Source organism: Dermacentor albipictus, chromosome 8 (genome assembly GCF_038994185.2).
Source record: "Dermacentor albipictus isolate Rhodes 1998 colony chromosome 8, USDA_Dalb.pri_finalv2, whole genome shotgun sequence".
NCBI lineage: Eukaryota > Metazoa > Arthropoda > Arachnida > Ixodida > Ixodidae > Dermacentor > Dermacentor albipictus.
Window position 1 is genome coordinate 53,723,363 of NC_091828.1, and position 22,425 is coordinate 53,745,787.

Sequence of the window (22,425 nt, forward strand, 5' to 3'; positions counted from 1 at the left end):
CGTATCGCATGGCTACGAGCGCGCAACGTTTCTTTTTTTTTTTTCAAGTGTCTGCCTTTCGATGGTAGGTTACTTGCTTACCATGGTTGTTACGGGCAACGGAGAATCGCGGTTCGATTCCGGAGAGGGAGCGTGAGAAACGGCTACCACATCGAAGTAAGCTAGCAGGCGCGCAGATTATCCACTCCCGGTACGGGGACGTAGTGACGAAAAATAACAACACGGGAGGAGTTGAGGGCCCGTAATTGAAATGATTGCTAGGGCAGGAGAGAAACAGGGTTGGAGACAAACACTCCGTTCCAAGCGTCGAAGTTCCACAATGACCGAGCACCAGGCCGCGAGCGCGCTGGCACCAATTTTACCGCTATGTACCCGGCGGCAGCACCAGCTTCCCACAGCCGCGGCGGATGGTCTTTAACGGCGTCGTCTGTGGTTGGACAACCAGGCGGCCAGAGACAACCAGTAAATCTCTACTGGGCACCCTTTTCGAGATGTGAGCGCTCACGAGAGCCGATCACCAGGCCAGGGAACATCTCTACCACCACTATCATCAACAGCCTAGTTTATGTCCACTGCAGGACTGCGATGTCCAATTACTCCTGTACTGTGCCAACTGATTCCAAGTAGCCCCTGCGAATTTCCTAACGTCATCATCCAACCTAGTCTTTTGTCTAACATCTACCAGTGTCTCTAAAGAGAGACAGTGGCAAGGGGTGTCCCGCGCAAGTACTGGTACGGCTTCACCCCTGTGACCTTGTCGTCGGGCGTCCGCCTTGGCTGTGGGAGGTCGCGGGTTCAAATGACGCGGCCACCGGCTACCCATCGGTTATCCAAATGGGAACAGACGTCGCGCGGTCCGACGCTCGGCTTTCTTAAAGGGACACTAAAGTGAAAAATGATTTCTTCTGCATCAGTAAATTAACTTTCTACAACACCAAAAACATCACTCTCACAACGATAAGACGTTTGGTAAGCCAGAAAATGCGCAAGAACGCAATACGGGTGGCGACGCCTACTTCAGTTTCCGCACCTGGTGGCTGTGACGTCATGGATTTTTACGGCGTCTTCTAGGGCCTACTAACTATATATAGCTGTACAGATTGACTACATTGTGTTCTAAAGGAACCAAATATTGAACATGGCAAGTTTCGGGAGCCTTTACTCAGCCAACGCAGCTCAAGTGCGAAAACATACTTTGGAATCCCTGACGTCACGCTGACGTACCAGCGCTGGGGTTACGGCGCGATATTCAAAAACTGATACTTGGACCTTCATTTTCTCATCTAAGAATCAAACAATTTTTTGAGATGACTGCCTGCAGGGTTCTGAAACAATACTTCATTAGTCTAAACTGATTTATTGTTTCGCTTTAGTGTCCCTTTAATGGTGCATTGGTCGGGGAAGAGAGCCCGCGCCATGCAAACGCTGTCGAACCCAGTGGGCACAAGCAAACCATGATACAGGGGGAGAGACAACACCGCACCGTGCGCTCCGACTCAGGCACAAATCCCACGCAGCGTCTATACCTGCTACTCAATACTTGATTTGATCAGAGTTGATTTCATTAGAATTGCGACGAGAGCAGCGTTCGGTTGCACGCTCGGGACGCCGGAGCGGTGAAAATAGAAGACACTTGAGAGCGAAGCAATTATAGTCTTTTTTTTTTACAAGGGTAACATAAAAGAATGCGTTTTTTAAGAAAGGAAGGGCGTGGAATAATGTTTTGATAAAAATAGTAACTATGATTGTATTTGTACGACTTATTTCTGCCCTTTCTAAGCTAAGGGGGAGGGAGTGGGGGGGGGGGGGGTTGACGAACGCCGGCCTGACCTCATCTAGCACCTGCTTTCGTTGCGGAAAAACCTGCCAAAAATCCCCCGGCACACGGCAAGTTTACTCTGCAGCCTACTGTTGTACGCTGATTTACGTTGGCGGTGACATCGAGCTCTTTCTATGGCGCCCAGAACTGACGTACCAACAGCGCGGGCCGCGGCAGTGTACGTCTAGCGTAGGTTGGCTTAACGTCGGAAGCATCGAAGAAAACGGCTTTCGGAGAATGTCTGGAATTGAGAAGCATCACATTGACGAGTTCTCGTCTACTCTCGGTATTCCTCACATGTGCGTGTAGTGGCGTACGGCTTAAGACACTAGGAATAGTAGTTACAAACGATGGAGTAGATCAAGTGAAGGGACCTACAAATAAAAACCCTGTGCTTTTAAGTTTGCTCGTTGGTTCCACAGTTACTGATGACCCGGACTACCAACGCGTCCTTGCAACCTCTGCAGCCGGTCAGGTACCTCCTACGGGTGTTATAGGAGCTACAGCTAACATTACGCTAACACAGCTATGGCTGGCCGATTCCACGTTATGGTTTATACAAGCTAAGTTCCGCAGTCGGCGTGTCAGGTCGGACTGTCCTAAATATGGAACCCTACTATCACGGCCATAGCCGTGATACGCGACATCCTCGTCCAGCCTATCAGGAAACAGTATATACGAAAACCAAAGAGGCTCTTCGCCGTCTAGTCCTGCCTGTGCATAGGTGTACGCAGCAGCTCCTGTGCAACGAAGACCTCGGTCACCGTCGTCCAACTCAGTTTCTACGTTACCTGCATCATCTCATTGTTGACCAACTAGACTCCTTGGACACGGCCGTATTACGTGAGCTGTTTCTACAACGTCCTCCAGCCAACATAACGCACGGCTCTCATCAGAGCCAAGTATAATTAAGCCCTTGTCGGAACTCGCCAACCTGGACAACGATATCATGGTCACCGCCCCGGCAGTCATAAATACTGTCCGTAGCTCTCCGCTTCCGTAAGTGGATTCCCGTTGGTAAAACGTACAAGAGCTCGCATCTCAAGTCACCGACTTGCGTCAGGAATCGCCTCAGTCGTTTTACCATCAACGCCACGACACGTTCTATTCAACTTTCCTTGTTTTTACTCCCCGCGGCTTAAGTATCCGACGATGAACTGCCACGACTCCGATCTCCTGCATCCCCCCGCTTGGAGGAAGAGAACTTGCCCAACCATGACGTCACACTGTGGTGCGACGTTTTACGTAACTGTTGTAGCGGGTGACCGAGTGACGGAGACGATTCAAAAGCACGTACCGCACTGCTTTATTTCAGTGACAGCAAACTATATAAATAGGCTGCTTGCCTATGACGTAACATAAAAGAACGAATCATGTTTGACACGTGTGGCACAGCACTTCGTATCACTTCTTCCTTTCTTTTAAAACTGCAGTCCTTGCACGGGTCTTCGTTGTCGGGTAGACGTCCGTAAGACCGGCGGACTTGGGGGACAGAGAGCCTGTTCGGCTGGGAGGGACGTTGGAGGTGTTGTCGAAGGAACAGGCACCGGTTGGTTCTGGAGTGGCAAGGCTGCACCGGCCTTCTGGCGTTGACGTGGGCCGATTCTTGTTGTCCGGGCTGGGTTGAAGCGAGTCGGGAGCCTCCGCTTTTGGGGTCACGGGTGACACAGGCACGCGACGGAAAACTTGGTCGAAGTGACGCCTGGGGCGCGATCGGAGATATTTTGTTCGATACGCGTTCTGTTCAGTTGCTGCAACGTCACGAATTGGCAGTATGCAAAATTTGTGACAAGGGGACGGAGAGAGCAGCCAATCAGCAAGCGGTGAACTCCCCGGACGTTGCGTTGCCTCGTCTGTCGTCTGCTTGGGGACCATATACTATAAACCGAAATGGTTTTCGCTTTCTCATAAATCAAATGTCTGTTTGAAAAATATGTATTTTTATTCTCAAGCTTAAACACGTTCTCAAATAGTAATGTGCACGACTATTACAATTTATTAGAATCAGTTTTTCTGCAAGGTCGCTAGGTGGTGTTGCGCACGGCGCGAGAAAAAGAAAAAAGAAAGAGCGGTCTACTCGGCGCACTTTTCAAAATGTCGTCGCACCGAAACGCGCCGCTTGGCCCCCGGGTTTCGGCGCGTCAGAGGGAGCTCCTCCTGTCTTTTATGGAGGAGCACCCCGCCCTCGTGACGCCGTCGTGCCCACTGGGGTCATCGCTCACAAAGGCCGACAAGGAGGCGCTGTGGCTCCAGCTGAAGGCGCTGCTGGATGCCGAAGGCCCTGCACGCAAGACCGTGCAGCAGTGGCAGGCCTTCTGGCGGAAGCAGCGGTTCTACGCGGACCAGGCGCTGGCCCTTGTCAGGCAGCAGCAAAGGTGAGCGTGCGCGGATTAATTTCAGCCGGTCGTCTCATACGCTCGGTTTGTTATTTACAGGGGCACCGGAGGCGGTCAGCTTGCTGGATTCCACAGCCGCATCCTGCAGCTAACCGGAACCGCGCGGGTGGATGGTGGGCGAGCCGCTGCGTACGGGCGGTCGGAAGCGGTAAGCACTGGCTTAGAATACTATTATCGCCTAAGTGTTTTGAACTAGCACTTTGTGACCGTCAGAAATTCGGCAAGCGAGGTTCAATGCGACGCGGCCTACGGTGACAAAAAGCGTATTACGGTGTGTCGTTTGTCGCGACATGGTGTGTAGCTCACGTTAGGCGACGAAAATATCCGCTTGCGCGTCGCGTCGAGACGGTAAAAAGTGGGTTCATTTGCCTACAAACGTTTAGGAAAAGTTCACGCTAGCGCGGTGTTGCTTAGAACTTTGTCGGAAACGGTCGAATCTGCAGGGGTGAAAGGACGCCCGTGAAGTTAATTTTGAGGCATATTAGAGGAACCTACGTGCTCGAAACTGTTTGAGACCATCGACTGAGGGGCATAGCCAGTGGCTCGCGCACCAAACACGCCCTCCCCCCCCTTTCTCGAAGGTCTTTGTGTGGATAGCATGCTATGTTTTCAAACACCCCTCGAAAAGAAAAAAAAAATCTAGCTGCGCACTGCCCCCATTACGTGCAGACTCGCTACATTAAACCGTATCAGTTATGATTAGTAGCTGCTGGCACAAACATCGCTATGCGTGCGGAGAAGTTTTGTGACACATTCTCAGCACATGCTTACAGTTGTTCCTCCCAGATGAGAGCCTGCAGGCGCGAGCTCTCGCTGGGGACTTCCGGCGCCCTCAGCCCATCCAGCCATTGCCCGCCCAGCCTACAGTTTCGGTTGGCGAGACGCCCGGCACCAGTGGCTTGCAGGTGAATTTGCACACATCACATTTCTTTTTTTTTCGTTTATTGCACTCGGTGTGCATAAAGCAGTGTCTTACTTGAACGGGCTTTTCAGAGCGTTGCACGCGGTGCCGGTGGTGTGGCCGAGCAGGATGCGGTCCAGGAGTGCCTGAGTGCTCCAGCTCGTAAGTTGGAGTCGCCTTGTCCTGTTAGCTGTACCAATATTAAGTTTAATGGAATCACCCATCGGCATGTGATGCTTCTTACCATGTCATTCCTTTTAAACATGAGTTACATAGGCTTCTGCTGTGAAAAAAATAGCATAACCTGTATGCTTTCAGCACCACAACGCCAAAGGCGCCGCCGAGTGCCGCCAGCGGGTGCCCGTGAAGCCCTCCCACGCCTAGTGGAACTGCATACCCGGAGCAGTGAGCAGCAGCAGCAAACCAACACGGTTCGTGGATACTATTTCTGTGCACAGCGGATATATCTCAAAAAGAGATAGGGTGCAAATGGATGTAGCCGAGAATTTTTCTTCAATAACTTTGAAGTGCAATAAACAGTCATTCTGCCTTGAAATTAAACAAAAACATTATGGTGAATCTGGGCAAATGGAACATAAGAACATTTTTGGACGAATATTTGCTATATTACAATATTCGATGGAGTGTCTTTCTATTAGGTATTTTCTTCAAAATTAATTCGTACCAAACATTTACTATTTGCACACTCCTACAGAAAACCAAACCTAAGTATGTAAGGAACTAAATCCTCAGCATAGTCCCCAAGTACAAATGTACATTTTTGCAATTATAACGTTGCATATGCACGCCTTCTTCGATCATTAGTTGGGGTATGTTTTGCATGCTAGAGCAGTATACAGGACAGAGAATCGCTCATACTGCACAATCGCCCGCCAGGCAAACTGGTGCGTAGCCCTGAAAAGGGCTGTTTGGTTTCTTCTCACGAAGAGGTGCTTGGAGGTGTGAGATGCGTTCGAGGAGGTGACAGAAAATGAATTCTGACACCACTATGGTCTGTCCAAACAACGGGAATTGGTTGTGCGATGAACTCGGCACCATTGACGGATGCCGCTGGGTCAGTGGATTTTCAGCGGAGAGGATGTGTTGTGCACGCTGAGACTCCATAAACAGAAGCTCCCAGCGAAGTTTCGGTAGCGAAGAATTCCGAGGTGACATTGGCGACATATTTCTTCGTTTCCAGCTGATTGCGGAGCTCCGGGATGCGGCCACCCGCCAGGCTGTGGCCCTCGAACAGCTGGCAACCGAGGCCAGGCTCCACAGGGAGGCTGCAGAGAGGCAGGCTACAGCCCTGGAGGCCATCCTGCAGCAACAGGGCCAGGCTTTGCAGGAGCTGCGCAGCGTGGGGGTGCTCTCACGGGCCATTGCAGCGGCACTGCGGCGGCCTGCACAATAATTTAAAATTTTGCTATATTCTTTGATCTGCAGCAAAGACTGCTGCAGTTTTTTTTATCTGCAGCAAAGACTGCTGCAGTTTTTTTTTATCTGCAGCAAAGACTGCTGCAGTTTTTTTATCTGCAGCAAAGACTGCTGCAGTTTTTTTTATCTGCAGCAAAGGCTGCTGCAGTTTTTTTATCTGCAGCAAAGACTGCTGCAGTTTTTTTTATCTGCAGCAAAGGCTGCTGCAGTTTTTTTTTAAGTCTGCAGTGTAGATTTTTTAAAATCTGCAGTGAAAGGTGTTGTGTATAGTTTTAAACCTGCAGCGAAGGTTGTTGTGTATAGTTTTAAACCTGTAGCAAAAGGTGTTGTGTATAGTTGTAAACCTGCAGCGAAGGTTCTTGTGTATAGTTTTAAACCGGCAGCAAAAGGTGTTGTGTGTAGTTTTAAACCTGCAGCGAAGGTTGTTGTGTATAGTTTTAAACCGGCAGCAAAAGGTGTTGTGTGTAGTTTTAAACCTGCAGCGAAGGTTGTTGTGTACAGTTTTAAACCGGCAGCAAAAGGTGTTGTGTATAGTTGTAAACCTGCAGCGAAGGTTGTTGTGTATAGTTTTAAACCTGCAGCAAAAGGTGTTGTGTGTAGTTTTAAACCTGCAGCAAAAGGTGTTGTGTGTAGTTGTAAACCTACAGCGAAGGTTGTTGTGTACAGTTTTAAACCGGCAGCAAAAGGTGTTGTGTATAGTTGTAAACCTGCAGCGAAGGTTGTTGTGTACAGTTTTAAACCGGCAGCAAAAGGTGTTGTGTGTAGTTGTAAACCTGCAGCGAAGGTTGTTGCGTATAGTTTTAAACCTGCAGCAAAAGGTATTGTGTGTAGTTGTAAACCTGCAGCGAAGGCTGTTGTGTATAGTTTTAAACCTGCAGCCAAGGTTGTTGTGTATAATTTTAAACCTGCAGCGAAGGTTGTTGTGTATAGTTTTAAACCTGCAGCGAAGGTTGTTGTGTATAGTTTTAAACCGGCAGCAAAAGATGTTGTGTGTAGTTTTAAACCTGCAGCGAAGGTTGTTGTGTATAGTTTTAAACCGGCAGCAAAAGGTGTTGTGTGTAGTTTTAAACCTGCAGCGAAGGTTGTTGTGTACAGTTTTAAACCGGCAGCAAAAGGTGTTGTGTGTAGTTTTAAACCTGCAGCGAAGGTTGTTGTGTATAGTTTTAAACCGGCAGCAAAAGGTGTTGTGTATAGTTGTAAACCTGCAGCGAAGGTTGTTGTGTATAGTTTTAAACCTGCAGCAAAAGGTGTTGTGTGTAGTTGTAAACCTGCAGCGAAGGCTGTTGTGTATAGTTTTAAACCGGCAGCAAAAGGTGTTGTGTGTAGTTTTAAACCTGCAGCAAAGGTTGTTACGTATATTTTTAAACCTGCAGCGAAGGTTGTTGTGTATATGTTTAAACAAGCACCAAAGGTTGCCTTTTTTGTATACTTTCAAAAATATCGCATTCCACATGAGGGCACTTAAGAACTTGGACTGTGCACTAGGTTTTGTGTCGCGACTTCTGAAATACTTGCGGGAGTTTGTTTTTGTGTATTGCTTCGACTTTGTTGTGCTATGTGTATGTGTCTCTGCAGAGGAGAGGCAGGCGCCTCTTAACGTCTGTACGTATATTAGAAAATGACTTTTTTTTCTTTTTACCTTACAGTAAGGGCAACTTTCTTTTACTCAACTATATTATATCGCGCAGTTCTGATACAATTTCAGTTCTAAGATGGCACTCATGTGGTGCATTTATTTTTTTAAGCATGATTCAGTATTCCGACTTGCCGGCGTTGCAGTCCCGATTCAAACAGGCTTTTTCGGACTACCCGCCAGTTTGCGGTGTGGTCACTTTGGCTCGGTGACAAACTCCGACACCGTGTCCCATTCACAGTTAGGCCGCTGCTTGTGCATAAGTGTTAGGCAACATACTTCACAGGAATGATAGCAAGTTATTGTGTGCTAAAGAGGACAACAAAGAAGCACATGCCACATGCGCTTATGTTATGCTTCTTATCTTATGCATAAACAATATGCACAGTTCATCAGGATCGCATTGTGCACAAGCTTGTGCAGCCATAGGGTCATTAATTAAAAGAACATGCCCAGTTGAAAATGACAACTGAGGTTGTGTTCAGTACTACAGAAATTTCTGTTGTACAACAGGATTTTTCTGAAGTAACTACAGATTCCTGATGGAGCGACAGACTTTTCTGATGTACAACAGACATTTGTTGTTGCTACTACAGAAGTACAGTCTGTTGTATGTCTGTTGTTACAACAGAAAGCTGAAGCTCTACAACAGATTTTTGTAGTACTACAGAAAAATTTGTCATCACTACAGGCACCCTGTTGTCCCAACAGAAATGTTCCTGAAGTAACCCGAAAAACTTCTGTAGTGCTACAGAGAGCTGTTGAAATACTACAGAAACCTATTGTGGCAACAGGCCCCCAATTGTCACAACAGAAGTGTTCCTGAAGTAATGCGACCAACTTCTGTTGTACTACAGAAAAATGTTGTTGTACGACAGAAACCTATCATTGCAACAGGCCCTCAGTTGTCATAACAGAAGTGTTCCTGAAGTAATGGACAAACTTCTGTTGTACTACAGAGAACTGTTCCACAACGGAAACCTATCGCCGCAGCATGTACCCAATGATGACAACAGAAGTGCACTAAAATTGTGTGATGCGACAAGCTTCTGTAGTGCCCGGTTGAAAAAGACAAAAGGAATTCCTGTCGCAACTACAGAAATTCTGTTGTACGACAGAAGTTGTTGACATTTCTTAATTGGGAGACATTTCTGACGTTGCGACAGAAATTCTGATTTCGCAACAGAAGCATTCTGTCGCGGCAACAAGAGTTCTGAAGTCGGAACAACAGCTTTATATCCTGACAGCGACTCCGACGTTACGACACCAATTCTGACGTCGCAGCAGAAACATTCGGTCGCGACGGCCAAGAGTTCCGAAGTCGCAACAGAAGCGCTATCCGTCGCGGTCCTTGAAAATTGTATGTTTTCGCATCGGTGGTGTACACTGCACTTTTCTCTTGCGCGGTATTCAATCGCGCTTCTCTGAAGCCGGCAGTGTTGATGGCACCGACACCGGTATTAAAGTCGACGTGGCGAATAGTTATAATTGTGCCGTGACGACGCGGCACCAGCAACGCCCTACCGGCCTCCTCAAAATCGGCCGCTGAACAAAATCATACCATCTGCGGGAATGGCTGCGTCCCCGTTTTTTTTTTTTGGTAAGATGCGGCACACAGGCCTGTGCACTTACATGTGCTGTTACACTGACACATTAGTTAATTTCCCAGGAATATTTCACAAGCCTATGCGAAGCGGAAAAGAAGATTTGGGTTTGAAAAGCTGTCTCGCTCGGGTCTCATTAATCTGGTACAGTGCTGCCGTGAGAAGCCAGTATGCTGTCAGAAAGAACTCTCATCCACGAATGTTTATCTAGCTATTTTGCATTGAACACACGAAATATATGCGCGCTCAAAAGTGTAAAGAACGAGAGACAACTGTCGAAACTAGCAGTAATAACCCTAAAAGTCAACGTTGTCTATTTCTGAATTCCTTATTTAATATGGATATTGTACACCAAATCGATGTTCTAGCACTGCACGATGTACCTGTCAATGGTACGAACACTCGTGCTCTTCTAGACATGCGGCACTTGACGCGGTGGAGTGATAGCGGATCTTGCCTCTCAAAATGCAAATGTAAACACCAGCGTATCAGCACGTCGTACTATTCACATGGCCAAAACGTACACTCGAATAGCATGTCAGGGGTGGAGCATTATAATGTCATTATATAATGTCTGCGTTTCACACGCTCTTGGTTTATCCGCGGGCTGTTTCCTGTTTCTGAAAAAGAGCCTATTTTGTTCAGCACTTAGTTACCATGTAGACACTGAAGGTCGATATATATGTTGTGATTTTGTGTTGCAGGGTGTGCCATGGCGATTAGTCAACGTCTATGCATTTAATGACGCTGCAAAACGAATTGTCTTCTTTGATACTGTGCGTAGTCTAATGGACTGTGATCGTTGCATTGTGTTAATGGGAGATTTCAATTGTGTATGTGATCCGTGGGATCGAAGCGGCATTAACACTAAGCGGGACAGGAATGGTGAAGTTTTATCTAACCTAATAGAAAGTGCAGGGCTCATTGATATAGGAGTGTCGGGACAGGGAGCTCGCTCTTATACACGAATTCAAGGTCGCTCTTACGCCCGCCTTGATCGGATTTATGTTTCTTCATCCCTCCTCTCCCGGGAACTGTCCTGCACTACTATCCCAGTTTCGTTCTCTGATCATTGCATGGTTATCGCAAAGATTGGTGAGAAATCTGTAACTAATTTCCGACCACAGTGGGCACTCTGGAAGCTTAACTCTGAGCTCCTAAATGATCAGGAATTTATTAATCGCGTGCGCATGACCCTAAAAAATTCTCTTTCTACTGACTTGCCGTTATTTGCAGCTTGGGAACTCTTTAAACAAGAGGTTCGTACAGTGGCTATAGAAATTGGATCACTGAAAGCATTCTATAGAAAGAATGAAGAAACAATACTTCTTAAAAGCCTACACAACCTTTATCAGATGGAATGCGAAATGCCAGGCACTTACATTGTTGACATAGAAAATCTTAAATGTGAGTTGCAAAAGTATGATGCACTGCGTTACAGAGGTGCGCGAGTTCGATCTCGAAATAGGCGTGTTCTGCAGTCTCAGCAACCAACGCGTCAAGCTTTACTTGACGAGCGACGTCACGCTGTTTCCAAAGTAATTCCGGAAATATACTCCGACGGTAGTCTTCTAACAAATACTAATGACATAATTTCTCAGTTCGAAACTTTCTACACTATGTTGTTTAGTGCCCCTCCGGATGATCACGATGCAAAAGTTTTAGAGAGTTTTGTATCTCTTGTAAAACCATTACAGGATGATGAATGTGCAGTTATGAGTGGTAGCCTTACGATCCAAGAAATTGAACTAGCTATTGATCAGCTGCCTCTGTCGAAAACACCCGGCCCTGATGGACTTTCCTGTGAATTTTACAAAGCTTTCAAACCAATTATCAGTCCCATATTATTGGACATTTTTATTACAAGTTTAGAGGTAGACGCCCTTCCGCAATCTTTTTGCAAAACCCACACAGTTTTAATTCCTAAAAGTGCAGATAAGGAGAAACTGCGTTCTGTTGAAAGCTACCGACCAATCACATTGTCAAACGTGGATTATAAAATTTTTGCAAAAGTTTTATCGAATAGATTGCAATTTGCGATGTCAATTCTCATTGGTTCCCATCAGACGTGTGGAATTAGGGGCCGATCCATTCAAACCAACATACATATCGCCCGTACACTCCTTCAATACTGTTACGGTTCCACTGAGCAGCTTGCAATGCTCCAGGTAGACCTTGCTAAAGCTTTTGATCGTGTCAGTCACTCCTATTTATTTACACTTCTGGAGCATGCCAATGTTGGCTCCGTTGTGCTTAAAGGCGTTAAGCTTTGTTATACGTGTTGTACTACTCGTTTAGTTATTAATGGCCAACTCTCTAAACCCGTTTCCATTTGCTCTTCGGTAAAACAAGGATGCCCTATGTCCCCATTACTATTCGCCCTTTATCTGGAACCGCTATGCTTAAGCGTTATTCAGTCGAGTTACATCCATGGCTTCAATATACTGGGTCATGAAGTAAAAGTCTTAGCTTATGCAGATGATTTAGCGTTCTTCTGCACGGATAAGACGAGTGTTGACAAGGTAGTATCAACAATAGAGGAATTTGGCAGCGTATCAGGAGCACGAATGAACTCCGCAAAAAGCTTATCTTATGGTTTGGCTCATGGTGCTATACACCAGAACAGTTTGCAGGCGTTAATTGGACCGGTGTCCCGCCAAAGTATCTCGGCGTGCCGCTAGACGCATATAAATTAAGCGCACACTATTGGAAAGAACAAGTTTCGGCCCTGCAAAGTTACGCACAGACATTCGTTCCACACCGACTTTCTATTTTTGGGAAAGCCGAGGCCTGCAATAAGTTCTTGGCAACAAAAAATTACTATGTATTGCAAGTTATACATTGTGCCAGGCTCTACATCCAACGCTTTCACCGAATCTTTGCAACCTTCGTATGGTCTTCAACTTTTGAGCCCATGAGGCGAGACAATATTTTCAGGCCCGTTAGTGAAGGTGGGCTGGGTTTAGTGCATCTTTATGTGCGGCAAATAGTGTCTCGTTTCTTCTTTTTTCGCGATACATCGCATCCTATACTTCGGTCATTCATGCAAGTCACACTTGTTAATGCGTTACCCGACTTGGTTGTTTCTTCGAATTTTTCTTCGCGTTTATGCTTGTGGGGATTCATGCAAGAAGTTTACTTGGCGATTCGTTTCCTGACAGTTCGGTTTTCCACTGAATACTTGTACTCTGCGTCGCGTAAAACGTTATACAAAGATCTTTTGTGCATGCTTTTTCCGCCTCCATTTTACCGATCACTATACATTCAATGGCCAAGTCACGATGTTCTAAAGCGAGTTCGTAAAATGTATGTATCCCCTTGCTGCAAGACGTTCTTTTATAAACTTCATAGTGAAACCATACCGGTTAAAACATGGCTACAGAAAAAGGGTATCTTTGTCTCTTCTGTTAACTTTCGCGTTTGTGACGTGCCAGAGACAATTGAACATTGTTTTATTAGCTGCACCGACGCCATACTATTTTGGGATGTCCTCCAACGGACTTTAAAAAAAGAATTTGACATCAACGCTCATACTGTGCGATACCTGCTGCCTACCGCTGATAATAGTGCGCCTTTTGACATGTTTTTTCTCATCGGAATGCACAGTTTGTGGAAAACGCGAATGATGGACAGAAACGCCGAAACGGTTGTACCTACGAGGGTGAATTTCATCCAAATGACCCTACACCTAAAGCAGGTTTATGATGGACTTGATACCCAGCCGGACTGGTGCCCCATTTTGGTGAGGTGCCTATCCTTACCACCCTTCTAAAGTGAAACCACATTTCTACCCACAGTATGAACGATGCCTTTTCTCTGAGTGACTGTCAGTGTGCTCTCCATTCTCTGACTACGCACAGCTGGTGAATATCGGGTTGTTGCTACTGTAATAAATACCATGAAAGAAAAAAAAGTCAGGGGTGGAGCAATGGTAAGATGCCGGGCTGGGAATCGTGAGGTCGCATGTTCGAATCCTAGGGGAAGACGTTTTTTTTTTACTTTTATGTTTTTCTTTTTTGTACTAACAAATTTACATAACCTTACGGACATCTCTGTCAATTTTTAATTAAATATTGATCAAGAACTACAGGACGTCACACTACAGACAACAGAACTACAGGCAACGGAACTACAGAAACAACGTCCCAAAATACGACAGACTGTGAAAATTTCCTGTTGCGTTTTTCAACTGGGTGGTTTTATTGAGATGGGTAGCTAATGTACAAGATGTTATCATGCCAAAAATATTGCGCCAGACTGGAGAACATAGTAAACTGAGTCGCAGCGTGATGCTCTGGGGAGGAAACTGCATTGTATTGCTTGACGTTGACTTGATAATAAGTGACTAATAAATTCACCGTGGCTAATGAGCCCACGCCAATAGTGTGTTTGTAAACTTTGGCATACCGACAGCATTCGTTTCACTTTCTTTTCCCACCTGTGGAAAAAAAATAACGTACCAAGCAGTTGCAGCATTACATTGGCTGCTGCCGATGAGGTCGCAGCAGGCGGCGGCGTACCCTCCGGAGGTGGTCAGTATGCACTCCGCGTGGTCCTTGGAAAAGGTTCACCACGCGGTTGCGCTGCTGCAGGCCCCTCAGGTACAGCTCCCGCGGTTGTGGGACCCGCATGGGTGGTGCTGGCGGGTCGACCAGATCTGCAGTCTGCTGGACAGCTGGAGCAACGTCACTGTCGTCGTCCTCCTCTTCCGGGGCAGGCTCACGTGCCGCCAAGGCAATGTTGTACGTGAAGAGCTGCACAAGCGGCAATGATGGTCGCCGCTCGATCGGGGTTGTAGAGCAGGGTCCGGTAACGCTGGAAGCAGCGGAACCTGCTCTTTAGGACCCCGATGCACCTCTCCACAACATTGCGCATGGCGGTGTGCTCCTTGTTGTAGAGGCCCTCAGGGGTGCTGCCAGCTGGATGCCCCGGCACTGGTGTCAGGAGCCACGGCTCCAAGGGATAGCCGGAGTCTCCTGCGCAATGGCAGGGTGACAGTTTAAGCGATATCTACTTCATTGTGGCGCACATTTGCAGCACTTACCAAGCAAACATTCACCAGGGCGCAGTTCTGCTTCAAGGTATATACGGAGAGGGTTCCTACGTCACACCCATGAATCATGACAGGACCCCGGGAAGCAGGGGTTGATGTCTTCAATCCAGAGGTCTGCATCGCACGTCTGCAGATTAAAAATTAGTGCAAACAGTTGTCGTACAAGTCCTTTAATGCACTTTCTTATATGAACCTAATTGAATATCTGCACACTGTGACAGACTGTTCGAATACTGCTATGAGCAAATCTCGGTCGGACATGGTTCGTTTTGTAGTTCAAGTTTCAACACGCGGACTTGTTTTCGTCAGGGCACTGTCAGACAAGCCCGCCTGTTAACTGCTCGGAACGTCACAAATTGCTGGCACCGCCGCGTTTACCCACATTACTGTTACGCGTTTCAGCTAATGTCCCGCAACACCTCCAACATGAAAAATTGCAGGCACAAAACCGGAATAAAAGAACTCCTTTAGTGCTATTAAATGGCACATGTATTGCAAGACGTAGCGCCCATCATTAAACGTGTGCAGGACGGCAGCACAGGACAGCGAGTACAACGGCATAATCCAGCAGGAGCGGCGTTTTGAATCCATCGAAATCGTGAATCAAGCTTCGGGGATACTCCGCGATCGAGCAACGTCAATTTCATGCGCTGTGGAGACCGCTGAGCCGCAGTGTGTCCCGCGCCGCAAGATTGCGTCACTGTTCCATCGCGGTGTACCCTCAAAAGGAATCAATTCCCATTGTGGATAGATCGAGAATACCGCTCCTACTACATTCTGTTGCAACAGTCCGAGTGAAATGGAAAATTACTGCGACACAAACGAACAAAAATATATCACTAAGGATACAATGCAAGAATAGTACTTACGATCATGGTGTTCATGGCGTAGAAACCCTTCCTCGACATATAGCTCTGTGTATCCCCGGGGCTCAGGCCTTGGGGCTGCTGTATGGCGATGAGAGTGCCATCGACGCAGCCGAGCACACCGGGGATCCGTCCGAGCCGCGCAAACGCCGCCTTTGCTCTGGCCTTCGCGGCTGTCGTCTGGGGGAAGTCCACCCACCGCTTTTGCCCGCCAACGACAGTTATGGCGTTTGCCACTTCGTGGATGGTGTCGCTGACGGACGACTGCGACAGGCCGATGAATTCTTCGCTGCCGACGCCCCGCTGGAAGCTTCCCGTTGCAAAAAACCTCAGCGCGCACAACACCTTCCGCTCGGTAGAAATTCCGCTGGCTCGCTGGCACCCGATGATGGGGTCGAGTTCGCCGCACAACCAACGCACCGTTTCTTTCGAGAAACGATAACGACGCCGGAATTCGCCTTCTGTCATCTCTTCGAACGCATTTCGCACCTCCACCCGCTCTCCTTCCTCCTCAAGCAACGCCAACGCAACAACCGAAGTTTCCAACGCAAGCGCCATTTTTCTCGTATTAAACTATGGATTGGATCCGAACGTGCTAGTCAGCTGCCGAAGCCGCCTTTGGGTCTAATCCAATCTGTCAGACGCGCCATGCCAAGCCGGTCTCGTAACGAGCAATGATCGCTCCAAACTTCTCAACTCCCGTCGCGTTCGGAAGAAATGCTCGGTGGGCGGATGATTGACAGGAGCGTGTCGTCATTTTGACGTCACCAAAAACGGGGCGGCGCCCCGCGGCTGGCGACGTCGGCGCGGAGTAGGCCAGTCGCGCGCGCCGGTAACCGAACGAACGCGCTGAACAACCATCTCCGATCGCACCCCTGGCTAGGCCATCTGGAGTGTCGACCGTTACCAGGCGTGAACCCTCTGTGCTCTTGACGATGCCTGGACGCCAACGCTTCCCTTGGCGAAAGTTGCGCACCCACACCTGGTCGCCGGACTGGAATCTGGGAGGCTGCGAGTAAGTTCGAGGTAGAGAAGGGACGCAAGTATCCTAGAGCGAACGAATTTGGTAGTTCAGCAGCATCTTTGAAGGAGACATGCCGCACGGTAGTGGGTACGTCGATAGCCTAGCAGCACGCGCGCTAGTTTTGTTTCGGGATCGTTCACCATCGAGTGCTTAAGAAGGTCATCCTTTATTGTGCGGACCGCGCGCTCTGCCAGACCATTAGATTGTGGGTGGTACGGCGCACTACGTAGAAGAGTTTTGTTGTTGACAGTCATGAACTGGGAAAACTGCTGACTTGCAAACTGAGGCCCGTTATCTGATACAACTGTTTGCGGCAAGCCAAAACGAGCAAACAATTCTCGAAGCCGCGCGATTGTGACTTCTGTGGTCGCCGACCTGACGGGAAGTGCCTCGAGCCATTTTGTATGCGAGTCGGCGACTATCAACAGCATGCGTCCCTCCATTGGTCCGGCATAATCAATGTGAAGCCTTGACCATTTGGTTCCCGTTTCTGGCCAAGAGATAGGAACCTGTCGATGAGGCATTATTGGATGAGCTTGTACACATGAGATGCATGAACGTGCAAGGCTTTCGGTCTCACCATCCAACCCAGCCCACCAGAACAGCGTCCGAGCCAGTCTTTTCATCGCAGATGCACCCTGGTGTGACCAATGTACCTCAGCGAGCATGGAGACTCGCGCTTTGCGGGGTACGACGATGCGATGACCCCAGTATAGCAGGCCTTCTAGGCTTGACAGCTCCAGTCTTCCGCAAAAATAAGGTTGAAGGTGATTGTGGCACGGTGACAAGCGTTTAGGCCATCAATTCAGTACAAAGTGTTGCACAACGCTAAGGTTTTCATCTCCGTTCGTCAGCGCCCGTATGGCATCCGCTGGCACGAACGAGCTGTCAAGGGTCTCTGAAGACAGCACGTATTCTGGTAAGGTGCCTGATAGACAAACATCTGTTATCGGCACGGGTAAGCGGCTGAGTGCGTCCGCGTTGGCGTTTTCCTTGCCGGCCTTGTACTCTATGCGGTAGCTATATTGACTTAGAAACAGAGCCCATCTCTGAATACGTGCCGACGCCATTGGGGGCACAGGTCGATCTTCTCGTAGAAGTCCCACCAGCGGTTGGTGGTCCGTGACCAATACAAACTCGCGGCCCTGCAGGTAGTCGCGAAACTTTGTTACTCCGAATACCCAGTGCGAGCGCTTCCTTCTCGAGCTGAGAATAATTTTTTTCGGCGTGTGTTAACGTGCGTGAATGGAAGGCAATGGGCTTATCCAATTTCCCAATTCGCTGCGAGATTACGGCACCTAAACCCGAAGGTGAAGCATCGCATTCCAAGCGTACTGGTTGGTTGGGATCGAAATACGTCAGAACAGGCGAACTCAGAAGTGTTTGTTTAGCCTTGAGATATGAATTTTCCTGCTCCGTTGCCTAGTGCCATTTATGCTCTTTTTAAAGCAGAAGATACAACGGGGCAAGCATCGTTGACATGTGTGGCAAGAACCGGTGATAATAAGTCAATAGACTCAAAAACGAGCGCAGCTAGCTCACATTCGTAGGCCGTGGCGAGTCGCGTATTGCTGCTAGGTTCTTCTCAAGCGGATGCAAGCCGTCTGTGTCAATGCGATGGCCTAGGTAGACGATTGAGTCTTCGCGAAAATGGCATTTTTCGGCCTTCAACTTGATACCATTTTCTTGAAGCCCGCGCAAAACGTTCCGAAGCACTGAGCCATTATCGTCTTGACGTTCCGCTATCAATACATCGTCCAAATACACCTACACGGCTGGAAGACCGGCCAGGACCGTTTCCATGCGCCGCTGAAAAATCGCGGTAGCCGAGGCAACCCCAAACGGAAGACGGTTATAGCAGAACAACCCCCTGTGAGTGTTTATCACGGCCAACTTCCTCGCCTCCTCATCCAAAGGGAGTTGGTTATATGCATCCTTAAGGTCCAGTGTTGAGAAAAATGATCCTCCACGTAGCGACGCTTAAATGTCTTCAATGTTTGGTAAGGGGTACTGTTCAGTTATGCGGGTAGCATTGATTGTGGTTTTGAAATCGCCGCAGATTCGAAGGGACCCGTCTTTCTTCAGTACTGGTACGATTGGCGCCGCCCACTCAGAATGTGCTATGGGCGATAATATGCCTTACTTTACTAAGCGGTCCAGCTCAGTTTCCACTTTTTCACGAAGAGCATAAGGGATTGACCGCGCATTGTGGAACTTCGGTTGGGCGCTTTCTGGAATGTGGAATTTCACAGGTGGCCCCTGAATGTATCTGAGTCGTGGCTCAAAAAGGGCAGAAAACTCGGTCTTGAGGCTGTCGGGATCTGCTGACGTCGATTGAACCGTAGCGAGAAACCCGGACGGCAAAAGCGGGAACGCTTGAATTAAGTCCCTTCCGCAAAGGCTGGGACCCCAACAGCCTGTAACTATCAGTGTGGGAGCTACAGTCTTCCCCGCAAAATGGGCTTTAAGGTGCAGTTCACCGACAATGGGTAGCTTGCCCAAGTAACAGCTGAGCGTTTGTTTGCATTTCGATAAGCGTGGCCAACTCAGACGGTGCTTTAGATGCACCTCCTGTGGAATGATAGAGAGCGGTGATCCCGTGTCAATAATTATGTTCAAGGGCACGCCACCCCAGCGGATAACTCTGCGCAAACGCCTGGAGCAAAGATTTCTTTTCCCGTGATTCCTGCAATGTGAAGACTGATGAAATATTGCCTTCCTCCGTTTCGGATACAGCGCTCTCATAATGAACTGCGTTAGCGACCCCATCGCGCCTACGACCAACCCGGAGCCCCGATTGGGAGCGGCATTTTCTTGCGTAATGATAAGTCTTCCGACAGCGAAAACACTGCTCCTTTTTGTGCGGACAGTCGCTTGCTTCGTGATCGTAGTTTCCGCAGCGTGCGCACTCAGTATGGCTTTGCTTATCTTTGGTGAAGGTCTGATATCCGCGCGATTTACTCGCTACCGTGCACACCGCTGCCTCATTATCAGGTCTAGTCATGGCGCTTACTTCCAGTGCGGCTGTCTCTGCCGCTATGGCAATCGTTTCAGCTTGGGCAAGTGTGAGCTCAGTTTTTTCAAGCAGCGTCTGCTGCACCGCCCGATTTCGGATGCCACAAACAATGTGGTCCCGTAACATACGGTCCAAACTGGTGCCAAAGGGACATTTATCCGCAAGCTTTATCCGTAGCCCAACAACATAGTCCCGGACAGATTCGTTTGCAGCCTGGTCCCTTGTAAAGAACTTGTAACTTGCGGCAACCTCGTTAGTCTTCGGCGCATAGTGGTTATTTAGGATGGTAAGTGCGTCCTTGTAACTCAGGCCATTTACTTTTTGGGGGGTGCAGTGTCCAGCAAGAGCGCCTGCAGTCTTGGTTGACAGTGTCGAAACCAAGAGCGCCCTTTTCTTATCTGTCTTAATATCATTTGCTTCAAAAAATGCCTCCAGTCGAGTCAAGTAAATATCCCACTTATTTTGATTTTCGTCGAAACTTGGGGTACCGAGGTTCGTAGCCAGGGCCATGACCGCCGATGCTCTATAGACATTACTTTCAGTACCCAGCAGGACTCCCAGAGCTACCGAGACGCCGCTGTTCGTGGCGGGGGCTCCGCGTGGTGGTCACCCTCGTCGCCACTGTTGTAGCGGGTGGCAGAGTGACGGAGACGATGCAAGAGCACCTACCGCACTGCTTTTTTTCAGTGACAGCAAACTATATAAATAGGCTACTTGCCTATGACGTAACATAAAAGAACGAATCATGTTTGACACGTGTGGCACAGCACTTCATATCAGTAACAATACCCGCAATTGTGTTCTTGCTCTTCTTCGTCGTGCTGTTTTTCATACACTGAGGTCAATGTGCCAACCGGGCGTACGTGCCACGTAACATCTTATCACCGAACGTTAAATTTGGCCGCGTTTACGGGACGATATGCGCGACTGGGTCCAAACGTTTACAGCCTGTCAACGCATCAAGGTGCAACGACACACCAGGCCTCCATTGGGAAAATTCCATCTCCCTGATGCACGTTTCTACACCCTCCGTTTAGACATCGTCGGCCCTTTGCCACCACGCCGTGGCTACACGTATTTGCTTACAAACAAGAACAAAACGATTTTTACAAACATGGCCATCCACCAATGCGAAGCCAGCTTTGTCATGTGATCATTTGTGACATCGCAAAAAAAGGAACCACGATACAAAATTCCAGATTACCGCGTAAGGAAATCTATTTCCTTTGCACTAAGGGCGACTGATGGCATGCTCACGCACATAGTTCCCAAACGTGCAATCTCAGCGGCTTCGATAATTTCTCGCGTATTTGGCAGCCATCTTTGGTCCCAATCTAGCATTTGTTAAAGAATGGCCGACATAAGCAATCTCTACAATGTATCCCAAGGTGTCCGGCGACTGCTTTTGAAACGTTATAGTCATGCTCCTTTCATCTTTCATTCAAACATCGTCCAGTCTGTCCGATATAGTTTTTGCCGCACTGAAGTGGAATGGAATATACCACTCCCTTAGTGCAGTCGAACAGCTTTTTTCTGTGTTGTGTTTCATAGCCTCGTTTCTGTGTGGCACCTCGGTTTACCTTTGCACACATGCTCAGTAATTTTTCCGGTGCTTACATCACGTACATCATCACTTTCACATCACATCTTTTACCAATTTTCTTAACTCGGTGCGCAATCGAATGGATGTACGGCATCACCACTATTTTTTCTCATATGCTTGGACCGCAAGGCTTCTTCCCAGATAATGGTGCCCTGGGGTGCAATGCAGGATGCGCCGAGTTTCTCGTTCATCCGAGTTTTACCCCAGTTTGCTCGACGGCAATCAGTGAACAGAGATAGCGTGAAACGCGCAAAGGCTGCAAGGAAAAAAATGTAGACAAAAAGCCGCGTATGACAACATGAGAGCACCCTGCGCGGCACGCTGCTTCCACGTTTTAAGCGCAGACGGCTGCACAACGAAAAGCGCCGACGCCGCGTATTGCTATCAACGGATTATCGCGACGGATTAAGCAATACCTTGAGTGACCCGCTGTCTGTCTGCACACTTGCCTTGAGCCGCTTGCCACGCCTTTTTCGGGCGCGTCAAGGGCGTGCCTCCCCTTTCGCGCACTATCTTTCTATCCTCCGTCGAATGCGAAAAGGGTTCAAGCGGCGCATTCTTGCACCTGCACTTTAGATCAACCGAATACGTTAAAATACAACAAATAAAATAACAAACGTTTTTATTTTTTTTAGTATCTGTTTTTCATTTAGAATGCTAGAAATTTCTGATGACAAACGGAGATCGAGCAAATTATTAACTTTCGCACTTCTTGCCGCGAGTGAAGACTGTGAGGCGAAAGCTTAGAAGCGGATACATTGAAGAGTGTCGCACGCTCGAGGCAGTTCATACAGTGAGCAGACAGCTAGGGGCGCTGCAGTGCTATTCTCAATAAAGTCAGTCATGACCCATGACGATGACCATTCTTTCTCTATTAGGGGAATGGAAACGCAGCGCCGTTGTACGGCTGTTCATCGCAGACGATTCACTAGGCTATTAAGGCCCAACCAACTAAAAACAACGCACTAGTCATAAATGCGGGAGCAGCGGCTGTCGCTGCAAAATGGCGGTACGTTATATTAGGGTCCGTAGTGACGCAGTACAGTGAAAATGTAGCAGTTTATCTTTGTGCG

At 48.2% G+C, this 22,425-nt stretch overlaps 1 protein-coding gene across 1 annotated transcript; it reads left to right on the forward strand.

The window, feature by feature from the left end:
* The first annotated feature begins 3,913 nt into the window (after positions 1-3,913).
* On the forward strand, positions 3,914-6,650 carry LOC135921663 (uncharacterized). Its single transcript, XM_070524625.1, has 6 exons — positions 3,914-4,194; positions 4,255-4,363; positions 4,989-5,120; positions 5,209-5,278; positions 5,435-5,547; positions 6,318-6,650. The coding sequence occupies exons 1-6, from the start codon at positions 3,914-3,916 to the stop codon at positions 6,528-6,530; spliced, it is 918 nt and encodes a 305-aa protein (XP_070380726.1). The 3' UTR covers positions 6,531-6,650.
* The last annotated feature ends 15,775 nt before the right edge of the window (positions 6,651-22,425 follow it).

Coding starts and splice junctions, on each gene's coding strand:
- LOC135921663 (XM_070524625.1), top strand. CDS start 3,914: ATGTCGTCGCACCGAAACGCGCCGCTTGGCCCCCGGGTTTCGGCGCGT. Junction 4,364..4,988: donor CGTACGGGCGGTCGGAAGCG/GTAAGCACTGGC, acceptor ACATGCTTACAG/TTGTTCCTCCCAGATGAGAG. Junction 5,548..6,317: donor AGCAGCAGCAAACCAACACG/GTTCGTGGATAC, acceptor CTTCGTTTCCAG/CTGATTGCGGAGCTCCGGGA.